This window comes from Lynx canadensis, chromosome C2, assembly GCF_007474595.2.
Source record: "Lynx canadensis isolate LIC74 chromosome C2, mLynCan4.pri.v2, whole genome shotgun sequence".
Lineage (NCBI taxonomy): Eukaryota > Metazoa > Chordata > Mammalia > Carnivora > Felidae > Lynx > Lynx canadensis.
In genome coordinates, this window is record NC_044311.2 from 124,407,091 (window position 1) to 124,421,543 (window position 14,453).

Below are 14,453 nucleotides of genomic sequence, written 5' to 3' on the forward strand. Positions count from 1 at the left end.
TAGGGATGAAGGAGCCCCAGAGAACAACGGAGGAAAGGAATAGAGTCTCAAGATGGATGGAAAGATCTGTCTGGGTTGAAGGAGACAGGAATTGGGGCAGGAGTCAAGAGAAGAGTGAAATTTGATAGGTAAAGGGGCTATGACATATAATGGGGTTTTCTCAGGAAGGTATATTACTAGAAAGAGTACTATTCCAAAGATATTCTCTTTAAAGAGAAAAATTCTGGAAAAACATGATTACAAAAGGGAAGAATACTTGAGCTTTATGTGGGGAGGTCAGTCACAGAGTGATCACATAAATATGTTCACCTTATTTTTTCTTAACCCTCACCTGTTTGTTTATTTGACGGCTAATTTGATATCTTTCTGCAAAATCTGATTGTGTTGGCCACACATTGGCATCAATTTTTAAGGAGGCACTATGTTCAATAATACACTGGCAAAAAATAAATAAATAAATAAATAATACACTAGAGAACTGATAGTAAGTAATAAAATATATTCCTGCTATGTCTCTCAGACATGGATTGGCAGCTTTTCTTTTTTTTTTTAATTTTTTTTTTTCAACGTTTATTTATTTTTGGGACAGCGAGAGACAGAGCATGAACGGGGGAGGGGCAGAGAGAGAGGGAGACACAGAATCGGAAACAAGCTCCAGGCTCTGAGCCATCAGCCCAGAGCCTGACGCGGGGCTCGAACTCACGGACCGCGAGATCGTGACCTGGCTGAAGTCGGAAGCTTAACCGACTGTGCCACCCAGGCGCCCGGATTGGCAGCTTTTCTGAACTAAATTTATTTCTCATAAATTTGAGTGGGCGATATATTAATTTATCGTATGGAACCTCAGTCTTCAATACCACTATCTCAGAAGCCTAGCTTCACCACCCAAGAGTAGATTAACAGATCGTCTCAAAATACAGTGTCATACTACCATATTTTTCTCTGTATTATTAATCACTATTGTAAATAAATATATTTCCGGTATTACTTAGAAAACGTATGTCTCTCCCTTTAGACTTCAGACTCCATGAAAATGGGTATTGTTGGGGCACCGCTTGGCTCAGTTTGTTAAGTGTTTAACTCTTGATTTTGGCTCAGGTTCATGAGATCAACCCCACATTGGACTCTGTGCTGACAGCATGGAGCCTGCTTAGCATTCTCTCTCTTCCTCTCTCTCTGCCCTTCCCCTGCTCACACTCTCTCTCTCTCTTTCAAAATAAATAAATACATAAAAAAATTTAAAAATTAAAAAAAACAATAAAATGGGTATTGTGTATTTCTCATTCATGATTCTAACCCCAGCACTGAGCATGGTGCCTGGCAGAAAGTACATACTCAAGAAATCATTGTTGAATGCATCAATAAGTAAATACTACACCACGCCAGAGAAAAAAATAAATACCAAATTAAAATATGAGGTTTGTTTTCTTTGATATTAGCCCAAACATTCTTATCTTCACGAAGATTTCCTTTTTTTTTTTTTTAATTTTTTTAATGTTTATCTTTGAGAGACAGAGTAAGAGACAGAGCGTGAGCAGGGGAGGGGCAGAGAGGGAGACACAGAATCTGAAGTGGTCTCCAGGCTCTGGGCTGTCAGCACAGAGCCCAGAGCTGGGCTCAAACTCATGAACTGTGAGATTATGACCTGAGCTGAAGTCAGACACTTAACTGACTGAGCCACCCAGGTACCCCAAAGATTCATTTTCAATTTAAAAAGGTAGTATTAGAAGACACTGGCATATTCTAATTTATAGTTAACCTATTATTTAAACAAATAAACATTTAAATTTCTTTTATTTTCTAATAGAAGCTCTCTTTAATTCCTTATTGTCAAACTGCTAATAGTATGATCATTCCATTATCTCATTTAATCCCCTTCAGGAGGGTGCTAAAATTATCTTCCATTTTACAGTTGAAAAACTGAGGCCTGGAGAAGTTAAATACCTTGTTCACGTTCATGCAATTAATATGACTGTGTATTAGAGCACTGGATATGTACCAAGGAAATTGCCCAAAACAAGAATTAATATATTCATGGTAATGCTGAATATAGTATAAGATTATACTTAAGTATAAGATTATACTTAAGAATTGTGGTTTTGGACTTACTTAAAAGATTCAGTTTCATCTGTACTTGTTATCCACGTGACCCTGAGTATTTTATTTAACTTTTCTAAATTTCCATTTCCTCAGCCATAAAACATACTTGATATCATAGCCTCATTAAAGTGAGACTATATAATATGTGGAGTCTGGAAGCCAGTAGAGACTCAGGGAATTTGAATTCCTTTTTTCCTTCCTATTTAATATTTACATTTCCCCTTTCTATTCTACTCTAGCCAGCCTACCAAAAGCCAGTTCCCTTTGTAAGAATGTGTACAAATACACATTAGAGAGCTATATGCTATTTAGTAAGTTCAAGGCGAATTTGAAAATTGCTGAAGGATGGATGGTTGAAATTTAAATATGACTAATACCAGCTTTGTACTATTTTACTTGGTTTCCCACCCCAGAACACACACACACACACACACACACAACATTTCCTGAGGAACTAGGTACTTTTCTTTTTGCACCCTGCCTTAATTCTGTCCCCAGTTCACCTCCTATCTGGATTACTTATCCATTTTTAGTCTTAGAGTACATTATTGCATATTGGAAACAACTTTCGTAGTGTTCTAAATATTTATATCTTTATATAAACAATACCAGTATTTTCCTCAAATGTTGCCCTAAAATATTCATCATTTGGGGGTGATAGTCAAGGAAAATCTTCTTGTAGTCACTATGGTCTATGAAATTATAATTATTTTGGACTGGAAATGAAAACTAATTACCAGATGCCTATGCTTATATATCTGCAAGGTCTTTCTTCTCCTTCATCTGTATTTTTCTCCTTTATTTTTGATGCTGTTCAGATGTATTTATCTATAAGTTGCCTCAAACTATCTTTTGAAATGAAACTGGCTAAATAAAAGTAAATAAGTATTTTATACCTAATTATAAATCTGAATAGATGGTGGGAAATTATCAAGTTCAGGAATGTATTTGTGTATAATACAAGTATTATAATAGCTTGTTTAAATATTAATTTATTAGAAACAAATCAATTAGGGGCACCTGGGTGGCTCAGTCAGTTAAGTGTCCAACTCCTTTATTTTGGCTCAGGTCATGATCTTGTGGCTTGTGAGATTGAGCCCCACATCAGGCTCTGCACTGACAGCATGGAGCCTGCTTGGGATTCTCTCTTTCCCTGTCTCTGTGTTTCTCTCTCTCTCTTTCTCTCTCTCTCTCCCCCTCTCTCTCCCTCCCTCCCTCCCTCTCAAAAAATAAATAAATAAACCATAAAAAAAAGGGAAATCAATTAGAAGGGAAAAAAAGAAAAAGCAGAAGCATATGAACAGTTAATGTTTCTAAACTTTTACTATTAAAATAAGTTTTTAAAAGCTGACTACCTATTATGGTTTAGTCTTTGTCAATTATGTGTATTTATATATGTTCAAGTATATATAAATATATATTTACATATGTTCAAGTCACTGTCACTTCTTTTGATCTGGAGCAGAAATTAGCTTCATTCTAGAAGTAAGGGAGGATTTTTTAATCTTGTTTGAAAGACATGGATATGTGTGTATCTAGGTACTTTTGTCTATATGTATTTAAATATAATTAGCTAATTTATAGTGATTTCTTCTGGAGAAGAGCGATGTTTTGTTCAGATGAGATGTGTAATAATTTCACATAATACCTTACCTATGTTTCACCAGAGAGAGTGACTTAGTTTGGCTTTCTGGTTTCTTGACCTGCTCAACTTTTTGGAGCCTCTACTTTGAAAAAGTCCTAAGTTCTCTCCAAACTTTAGTAGGATATTTTATAGGCATTAATGCTTTGAAAAAATCACTTTTGGTAACAATCTTTGTGAGGAAGCAGAAAAATATAGAGCAATTTACAAACAAATGATATGAATATTAATTTCTTAATCACGAAGGGTAATTATTATCAGAGTGGGTTATTATTTGATTTATATTTGTCTCTTTCTTTTATATCGGACTGAAAACTTTCACTTTTGCTCTCACTGCTAGTCCCTCTGGTCCCGTACTACTCCCCAAACACACACACACACACACACACCTGCATGTGCACACACACATGCACATACATACACAGGTAAAAACACAAGCCCCTTCAAGTTTGCCTTTCCTAATCTTACTTGAGGAGGTAACCATCCTTGTTAAGAATATAGATAAAATGAGAGAAAAAAGAGACTTGAAATTTTTCAAGTATTTTTTTAAGCAAAAGTATAATTGGGAGCATTTAGCATATAAAGGTACGATATGCTATCTTTTCCTACTTATTTCCTAGAGAATAACTGATTAGACTTATAGGTAATAGAAATAGAGGTAATTTTTATAAAATATTTAATAAGCTAAGTACAATTTAGGCCTTCAGGGAAAGAAAACGTTGTGTTGTAATATTGAATGTAGATAACCAGGGCTCAGTGGATATAATATGATTAAACAACATATTAATTCATATAAAATAAAGTTGTGTGGGTTGAAATACAGAAAATAATGTGATATTGAAAACTTCAAAATCATATTTTATAATAACCTCCTGTGTTCTGAAATTTATATTATTACAGATTTTTAGTAGTTGAATTAACAATCTGTCTCACTAACATTTTGTGCTACTTGCTACCTAATTCTATTTGAAATTAATGTATACAATAGCCTCAATATAATTCTCAGTGTCTGAAAATCTAGATACATTTTATCATTGGTGACACTACTGTCTAGTATTGGATAGGATCATTAGATTATATTGATCATTTCCAGCTTCTCACTTAATCATTTTCTATTGACTGACAAAGTATAATTTCTTTGACAAAGTATAAGCAAAAAAATACATTTTTTTTTCTTTAGTGATTAAATTTAAATTCACATGTGAGGTTTTTTTTTTTAATTTTAAAAAATGGAATAGGTAGATATTACCTGCTTTTCAATGGCAGTAGCCTCAATAGAGTATCTTCCTTTTGAAAATGTTATTTTTATTGTACTTCAGACTCTGTCCTTTTATTTGACATACCATATCTTCTTCATAAAAGAAAGTCTTAAAGTTCCTTCTCTGCTCAAGTTAGATTTACTGCCAGAGTTGAAATACCCAGATCAAAGCATGTGGTTTAGGGGCACCTGGGTGTCTCAGTCGGTTGAGCATCTGGACTTTGGCTCAGGTCATGAGCTCATGGTTCCCGAGTTTGAGTCTCACATTGGGCTTACTGCTGTCACAGTGTCAGCTCAGAGCCCACTTGGGATCCTCTGTCCCCTTCTCTCTACCCCCTCCCCTGCTTGTGCTCTCTCTCAAAAAACAAAAACAGGGGCGCCTGGGTGGCTCAGTCGGTTAAGTGGCCGACCTCGGCTCAGGTCATGATCTCACAGTCCGTGAGTTCAAGCCCTGCGTCGGGCTCTGTGCTGACAGCTCAGAGCCTGGAGCCTGTTTCAGATTCTGTGTCTCCCTCTCTCTGACCCTCCCCTGTTCATACTCTCTCTCTGTCTCAAAAATAAATAAACATTAAAAAAAAAAAAAAACCCACACACACGCACATTAAAATAAACATGTTGTTTTTGTCTCATGGTGTTATGATGTACTGTTCAATAGCTATTCAGCTTCAAAGCTTCTAGAATAAGTAAGAAAAATTTATTTTATTTATATTTTTATATTTAACTACTCTTCAATAATATCTCCTACTAATTATACAATACCAGTAGTTTTAATAACATCCAGTGGACAAAGTTGCTTACTTTGAAAATCTCAAAAGTTACTCAGGACCAAAGATAAAAACATGTATGCAAATAGATTTAAATTACAAAGTGTAACTTCAGCTAATAAATGTTGTTATATCTGATTATACTTGTTCACCAAGAAAATTGGACTATGTTTTATTTCATCGCAAAGTTCATTGGCAGAATGTGAGACAATCAACAGTTTTTGATTTTAGGGATATTTTCTAAAAACCTTAATATTGGAATTATCTGTGGAACAAAATTTCCTTAATAAATTTTCATTACTTGATTACAGGTTGAATATTTCAGACATTTAAATCAATTAGAATCATGATTATTTTGATTGCCAGAAATTCTTAAATGTATATATTATACAGCCAATATTCATTTTTTACATCAGACACCTGCGATTTAAACATTTTTAGTGGTTTATGATTCACAAGAAAGCTGAAGTTTATTAGCTTTTTCTGGATTATAGCGATTTTGTTTTTGCTTAATAAAAAAATATGAGTAAACTAATCAATTAATTTGGCAGTGTAGATGACATAGTATTGGTTTCTAACTTACCTGTTAATTAGTTTAAGATATAAAGCTAATAACTAACATAGGTTACTTCTCATACACATTCTTCCTGGTCCCCAAAGTATATATTATGGTGGTATCACCTTCTTAAATTTAGCATCTAACTCTTCTAATTATTTGGAAACTAGGCTTTGGTTTCTAAGAATAAGTTTGAAAGCCTTGTGTCAGTGCAGAAATCTTAAAAATCAAAGTCCTACCTAGTCTGCTGGAACACACCAGAATAAAACTGTGCTCCTAAATTTTGCTTTATATTTTATGGGACTCTAATCAACTGGATATATCAACTGTGTTATGGGCTGTCTGATGACATTTTGAGGTAGAAAATGTGAATTGCATTTTTTATTGTACCCTTTGCCAGACATTTTCATACTTTGATCAAACCATACAGTTGAGATGATTCAGTTCATTTATTACCGCAGGGCATGTTGAGTAATATTTCTAATTCAGTCATAATTTAGAATACATCATAACCCCTCTTCTCAGTCCCCTTGCCTCAAAAGAAGGAAAAATGGAATTTATGGGTGAAGAATTTGAAAATATGACGGTAGAAATAGAAATAGACATCTTTCAAAAATCTGTGTTTTCACTGGTACCTATTTTTTAAGCTTGTTCTGGTGTTCTAGTTAAAAGGCATCTTAGGGGCGCCTGGATGGTGCAGTCGGTTAAGCGTCCGACTTCAGCCAGGTCACGATCTCACGGTCCGTGGGTTTGTGCCCCGCGTTGGGCTCTGGGCTGATGGCTCAGAGCCTGGAGCCTGTTTCCGATTCTGTGTCTCCCTCTCTCTCTGCCCCTCCCCCGTTCATGCTCTGTCTCTCTCTGTCCCAAAAATAAATAAAAAACGTTGAAAAAAAAATTAAAAAAAAAAAAAAGGCATCTTAGATTCAGTGAACTAATGCACTCATGTACATGCTGAAGGAGTTCATTGACCATGGGACTACTGGAAGGTAAGCTTGCAGGCAGAGCACCTCAACCTGGGCTCCTTACCTATTTACATTTTTTTAATGTTTATTTTTGAGAAAGAGAGACACAGAGAGCAAATGGGGGAGGGGCAGAAAAAGAGGGAAACAGAATCAGAAGCAGGCCCCAGTCTCTGACCTGTCAGCACAGAGTCCAATCCGGGGCTCAAACCCACAAATGGTGAGGTCATGACCTGAGCCAAAGTCCAGCGCTTAACTGACTGAGCCATCCAGGCCACCCACATATTTAGATTCTTAAAGTGTATTTAGATTGTTCCACTTGGTTTTGAAATCTGAGTACTTCTGAGATAAAATGACTTTAGAAGAAGTTTATCTCCAAAAACTTATGGTAAGTATTTTATAATTATGTAATAAATGTTAGGCTCTGCTTTGTGAAGAAAAGAGTTACTATAGCACAATTAAGACTGCTATTTTTAGGAGCACCTGGGTGGCTCAGTTGGTTAAGTGTCCAACTTCAGCTCAGGTCATGATTTCACAGTTCATGAGTTTGAGCCCCACGTCGGGCTCTGTGCTGATGGCTCTCAGCCTGGAGCCTGCTTTGCATCTTGTGTCTCCCTCTCTCTCTGCCCCTCCCCCACCAGAATAAATAAATGTAAAAAAAAAAAAAAAATGAAGGAGGAGGAGAAGGTGAAGTGGAGGAGGAGGAGAAGACTGCTAATTTAGAAACACCTGCCTACGATATTGGCCGCGACTGCACCTATACTCTTCATATAAACAATATGTGTTATATTAAACACTATTGCCTTCTGAAAATCTAGATTTTGATATGATATACCAGGTCACCAACCTCCAAAGAAATCACTGGGAACTGAGTTTCTAATGAGTCTCCCCAGTAGATATTTCACAAGTGTTGTGACTGTTGTTGGAAGAATTACGTGCGACCCCATCAGGAGAGGACTCTTGGAAGCTTGTGTCTAGACTCCTCTGAAGTTTGCCCATGCACCTTTTCCTTTGCTTATTTTACTTTTTATCCTTTTGCTATAATGAATCAGAGCTGTGAGCACAATTATATGCTGAGTCCTGTGTGTCCTCTTAGTGAATCACTGAACCTGGAGGTTCTGGAGAATTCCTCGCATAGCTTTCCTCTTATAATTTAAGTTCAGTGATCTGGGATAAATATATTTATGTAATAGCTAAATACAGTGTCTATATCAAGTTGGATGTTTGCATAGTGGAAGAAAAAGGGGGGGAAGCTATATCTTCATTCCAATTACAATATAAACACTCTATCACCTACTATTTCTCCACTTTGAATTCAGATTTGTGTCTGTGAAAGTTCTCATGTGTATGGTCTGGTTATTTTATAGACTCACATCTCAGTCTTTCTGGTTCTATGTCTTGTTGATCTCTAAAGTTCTGATTCTGTACAAGCAGTCTGTGTTTTAAAGTTAGTTGCATCAGGATACTGAGTTTACAAAGAGTGAATTAGTCTGTCTAGATTTATCATGTAAGATGATAAGACACACCAAATTGGGACCACAGAACTATTAGGAATATATGTGAGTCCATCCTTCCACCCCTATTTCCTGAACTAATAGTTCATTTTTTTCTTAATCAACAAAATTTCATTATTTATAAAATAATTATAAGATTTACATGACTAGTTGTTGTTTTTACTGTTCTTAATATCCTAGTTTTAGAAAATGTATATAAACTTGCTTTCCATTTGCTGCCACCAACTTTATTTTTCTGAATGTATTTCCTGAGATTGTGTTAATACAAAATAAAACTCTCTAGATTTTATTTCTTTACTGTTTTTGTTCTAGTTTGGTTTCCTATAAAATTTTGTATATCTCTTTTCTGTCTCTACAGATAACACATCTATTTTATGCTTCATCCATGATTTATAAAACATAACAAAATAAATTATTTTGAAAGCACTACAAATTTGATTTATTCCTGTCAGTTTAACTTTGCAGTGATATTTTTTCCCCCCTAGGATTGTTGATGTTGTTTAGACATTGTCTCAGGAGATTAAGAGAAGAGTTTGCACATGTGCAGAGGAGAGGCAGAGAGAAAGGAAGAGAGAGAGAATCCCAAGCAGGCGCCATACTGTAAGCATGGAACCAGATGTGGGGCTCGAACTCATGAACTATGAGATCGTGACCTGAACAGCAAACCAAGAGTCAGACGTTTAACCGACTAAGCCACCCAGGTGCCCCAGGTTAAGAGCATTTTAAACTCTAAAGTATAGAATTTAGGGCACCTGGGTGACTCAGTCAGTTAAGCATTGGACTTCAGGTCAGGTCATAATCTCACGGTCCATGCGTTTGAGCCCCGTGTGGGGCTCTGGGCTGTCAGTACAGAGCCTGGAGCCTGCTTCGGATTCTGTATCTCCTTCTCTCTCTGCCCCTCTTCTACTCACACTCTGTCTCTCTCTATCTCTCAAAAAATGAATAAATGTTAAAGAAAAAATTAAAAAATAAAATAAAATATAGAATTTAGTTCTTTTTTTAACCCATTAGATTTTGTTAATTTAGATGCTCCGTTGTCATTTCTTTTCAGATTATCACAGGGAATTCTTTTCCTGTTCATCCATGCCAAGAATCTGTCTAACCATGTAGTAACAACTAAGTTTGTCTTTTTCTTTTAATATGTTATGTGGAGTTTTATTACTGTTTTCGGTCAAGAAGAGAATAAATAGTATAGTAACAGGAACCAATAGGCCATTTAATAATGCTGCCCTTAATCAACTTTGTGATATTGAGCAATGCTTTCTTTTCAGTTATGAAATTCACATCACCTCCCTTTTTCATTTTTATTGGATTGCACTATTATTGTCTTTTTTCTTTTATCTTTGTAGATACTAGGACACAGATTTTACATTTGAACCTGTGTCTACCTAGAAAACACTCAGTCGGTAGTATTTATATTAGAAATTGACAGCAATGGTCTACAAACCCAAGCCAGTGATATAAATCAGTAAATAGGGCTGGTACTAGAAAATGCAGAGTAGTAAAGACTGGAAAGAGCTGGGAGTAACATGTTCCATCTCCAGGCATTCAAAGTAAGAACTTGAAGTACTCTGCAAGGCAACAGAATAGTAGTGCATGACAGACAAGGCCCAGGGACAGCTTGCGATCTTTGGGTTGCATATTCGTATCTTCATACATCTACCCAAGGTATATAGCATTTAAACAGGTTTTTGTTTCTACTCTGGGGTATTTTTGACTAAAAATATCTTTCAGTTTACCTTTATGACTAAAATATACATTACAAGTTGAATAGCCAAATTAGAAAAGTATATCCTTTTCAAAATATTGTTTACAAAGTGTTAATGATTGCAAATTGCTTCACATCCTCTTTCTGAGGTATTCCTATAGCAACTTGGTTGAAAAGTATAGACATGCTTCCTTTCCATTTTAATGTGAACCAAAATGGCTCTAAAAATCAAGTTTGTTAATTTAAATAAAACTTCAAAAAGTGTATAGAAATTAGTCCTATGCAAAATAGAGTAATTTTGATCTCATTCAGGTGTAGAATACCTCTTTGTTTTTATTAATTTCTTTTTGTTGAACATTTTGTTTTTGGTTTTGTTTTTGTTTTTGTTTTTTACTTAACTCTGAAATGAATATGCATTTGTAGAAACATTAGCAAATTCTACCTTCATCATGGCTTGGACCTAGCAATCTAAAACCTCCTGGCTATCTTTCATATCTACCAGATTACATGTATTTCTGTTTTTTTTTTTTTCATTTTTTTTAACTTTCAGTAAGTTCTCAAAACTCAAAGTAGCTTATTTAAAGCACTTAATTACTACCAACACTCATCTTTCCCCAAAGTTTGGATTTACTGTTCCGAAGTTGATTGTGATGACTTAATCTCCACTTATGTCAGATTGCTCTTTAATATATGGACAGTTTAAAAAAAATACATAAATTTTAACTGGGTTAAAGATTTGTGTTCACTGTAACTGCTTTGTCATTAAGCTAAGTGAGGTATTAAAGTCTTAAAACCAGAGTTATAATAAGATAAAGAACTCAACCATAACTGTATGACTAAAGAAAGTACTAATTGATGATGCCTTCTTTTCAGTTGTCCGAAATAGGCTTGTTTCGTGTGGTGTTTTTAATTGAGTTATAACAGTTCTTTGTTTTCCTTCTGTTTTTATGGTTGTAGGATTGTAACTAGTAAAACTTTTTACTTTATTATATATGTGTGTGTTAGTAATTAGATTTCTTTTTCTTTACTCTCACAAAACAATACTCTAGTAAATGTGATATTGGTTATCATGTAGTTGACTTTAAGTCTTTTTTTTTTTTTCTTAATGTATCTGTTTCAAATTGTAGACGGAGGAAATATTTTAAGCAGACAACCATTGAAGGCAGTTTTTCTTTTTTTTTTCAAATTTATTTTTTATTTTTTTATTTTTTTTCAATATATGAAGTTTATTGTCAAATTGGTTTCCATACAACACCCAGTGCTCGTCCCAAAAAGTGCCCTCCTCGATACCCATCACCCACCCTCCCCTCCCTCCCACCCGCCATCAACCCTCAGTTTGTTCTCAGTTTTTAAGAGTCTCTTATTGAAGGCAGTTTTTCTAATGATAATGACATTATATTTTCTGAAAGGAAGAACTATGTACTGGATGTATTACATGAAAAATCTTGAAAATTTAGAGATGAGTAATAGATTTTTTTCATTGTTGTTGTTGTAAGCATTACTATGGAGTAATCACTATAGGGTTACTGAGGACATAAGTATGAACAAGAGAGCCCCTGCACTTTGGACCCAACTTAGACATTTTTTTCTCAATTTTTCATAGGTATTAAGTGATTTTGCAACTATCGAAATTTAATAATCCTTAGAATGAATTTCATCAAACAAATGTGATAAATATTAGTGGTTTTCTGTTTTTTAAGTGATATATTTCTTTGAACATCATGATTCCTAAGATAGAAATTTATAATTAATACTCTTAGCAAACAATGTATAACAATTAAAGAAACCACAATAAACAATGTGTTTAAATATATTTTTTTCTAATACTATAGCTGGGAAGTTTTAAGATTCCTTCTGTCAAACATAAGATGGTGGTTAGAAGAATATGGCTTTGATGGATTTCGTTTTGATGGCGTTACATCCATGCTCTATCATCACCATGGAATGGGTAGGTAAACTGATATATTACAGATGCAAATAATGATTTTTTTTTTTTTACTGGTAGATTAAAACCAGGTTTGGGGTTCAGTTTCAGAGCTTCCAATGACCATTAGTGTTAGCTTGATTTTTATTAGTTCCAATGTGTATGTCTTTTCTCTAGAGACTTCTGATCCCTTTTTGGCAAGAGGTCAGAAATAAATACATTTTATAAGTAAATAAAAGATAATGCTTTCTGTGAAATATATCTACTTAATATGCTATCCTTACTATGTAGCTTTCTTTTAAATATGTTTCATTTATTTTTTTTCTATTCATATGTAATTAACATACAGTGTTAGATTAGTTTCAGGTATACAAAATAATGATTCAACAATTCTGTACATTATTCAGAATTCACCCGTTCCCACACATACCTCCCCTCTGGCAACATCAGTTTATTCTGTGTATTTAAGAGTCTGGTTTTTGGTTTATCTCTTTTTTCTTTGTTCATTTGATTTGTTTCTTAAATTCCACATAGGAATGAAATCATATGATATTTGTCTTTCTCTTACTGAATTATTTCACATAGCATTATACCCTTTAGGCCCATCCATGTTGTTGCACATGGCAAGATTTCATTCTCTTTTATGGCTGAGTAATATTCCATTGTTTGTCTGTATATATGTATGTATATTCACAACTTATTTATCCATTCTTCTCTGGGTAGACACTTGGGTTGTTTTATATCGTGGCTATTGTAAATGATGCTGCAATAAACATTGGGGTGCATATATCTTTTTAATTAGTGTTTTTGTATTGTTTGAGTAAATACCCAGTAGTGGAATTACTGGATCATATGGTAGTTCTGTTTTTAATTTGGGCGGGGGGGGCAATGTGGAATCCTCCATACCGTTTTCCACAGTGGCTGCACCAGTTTACATTCCCAACAACAGTGTACGAGGGTTCCTTTTTCTCCACATTCTCCCTAATACTTGTTATTTCTTGCGTTTTTTATTTAGCCATTCTGACAGGTATGAGGTGATATCTCATTGTGATTTTGATTAACATTTTCTTGATGATTAGTGATGTTGAACATCTTGTCATGTGTCTGTTGGCCATCTGTATGTCTTCTTTGAAATAATGTTTATTCATATCCTCTGCCTATTTTTAAATAGGATTATTTGTTTTTTTGAGGTTCAGTTGTATAAGTTTTTTTATATTTTTGGGATATTTAACTCTTTACCAGACACATCATTTGCGAATATCTTCTTCCATCCAGTAGGTTGTCTTTTTGTTTTGTTAATGGTTTCTTTCACCGTGAAAAGCCTTTTATTTTGTTGTAGTCCCAGTAGTATAATTTTGCTTTTGTTTCCTTGCCGAAGAAGACCTATCTAGAAAAATGTTTCTATGTCTAATGTCAAAGAGATTACTGCCTATGTTTCCTTCTAGGAATTTTATGGTTTCAGATCTCACATTTTGGTCTTTAATCTATCTTGAGATTATTTTTGCATATGATCTAAGAAAGGAGTCCAGTTTCATTTTTTTTTTGCATGTAGCTGTTGAGTTTTCCCAGCACTATTTATTGAACACACTGTCTTTTTCCCACTGAATATCCTTGCCTTCTTTGTCATAGACTAATTGACCATAAAAGTCTGGGTTTATTTCTGGACTCTCTATTTTGTTCCATTGATCTCTGTGTTCATTTTGGTGCCAGCACTGCTATGTTTTGATTACTACAGCTTTGTGGTATACCTTGAAATGGGAGATTGTGATAGTTTTGGTTTCCTTTTTCAAGATTGCTTTGGCTATTTGGGGTAATTTGTGGTTTTATATAAATTTTAGGTTTTATTTGTTCTAGTTCTATGAAAAATGCTATTGATATTTTGATAGGAATTTCATTGAATTTGTAGATTGCTTTGGATAGTATGGGCACCTTAGCAATATTGTTTCTCCCAATCCATAAGCATGGAATAGCTTTCCATTTGTTTATGTCATCTCTAATTTCTTTCATCAGTGTTTTATAGTTTTCAGA

General features: G+C 34.5%; 1 protein-coding gene across 1 annotated transcript in view; it reads left to right on the forward strand.

Moving 5' to 3' along the window:
* Positions 1 to 14,453, forward strand: part of GBE1 (1,4-alpha-glucan branching enzyme 1) — a 276,566-nt gene that overhangs the window by 177,302 nt on the left and 84,811 nt on the right. Inside the window, exon 9 of the mRNA XM_030329746.2 lies at positions 12,329 to 12,449. Coding sequence (XP_030185606.1) covers positions 12,329 to 12,449 — 121 coding nt within the window. The remainder of the gene's footprint in view (positions 1 to 12,328; positions 12,450 to 14,453) is intronic.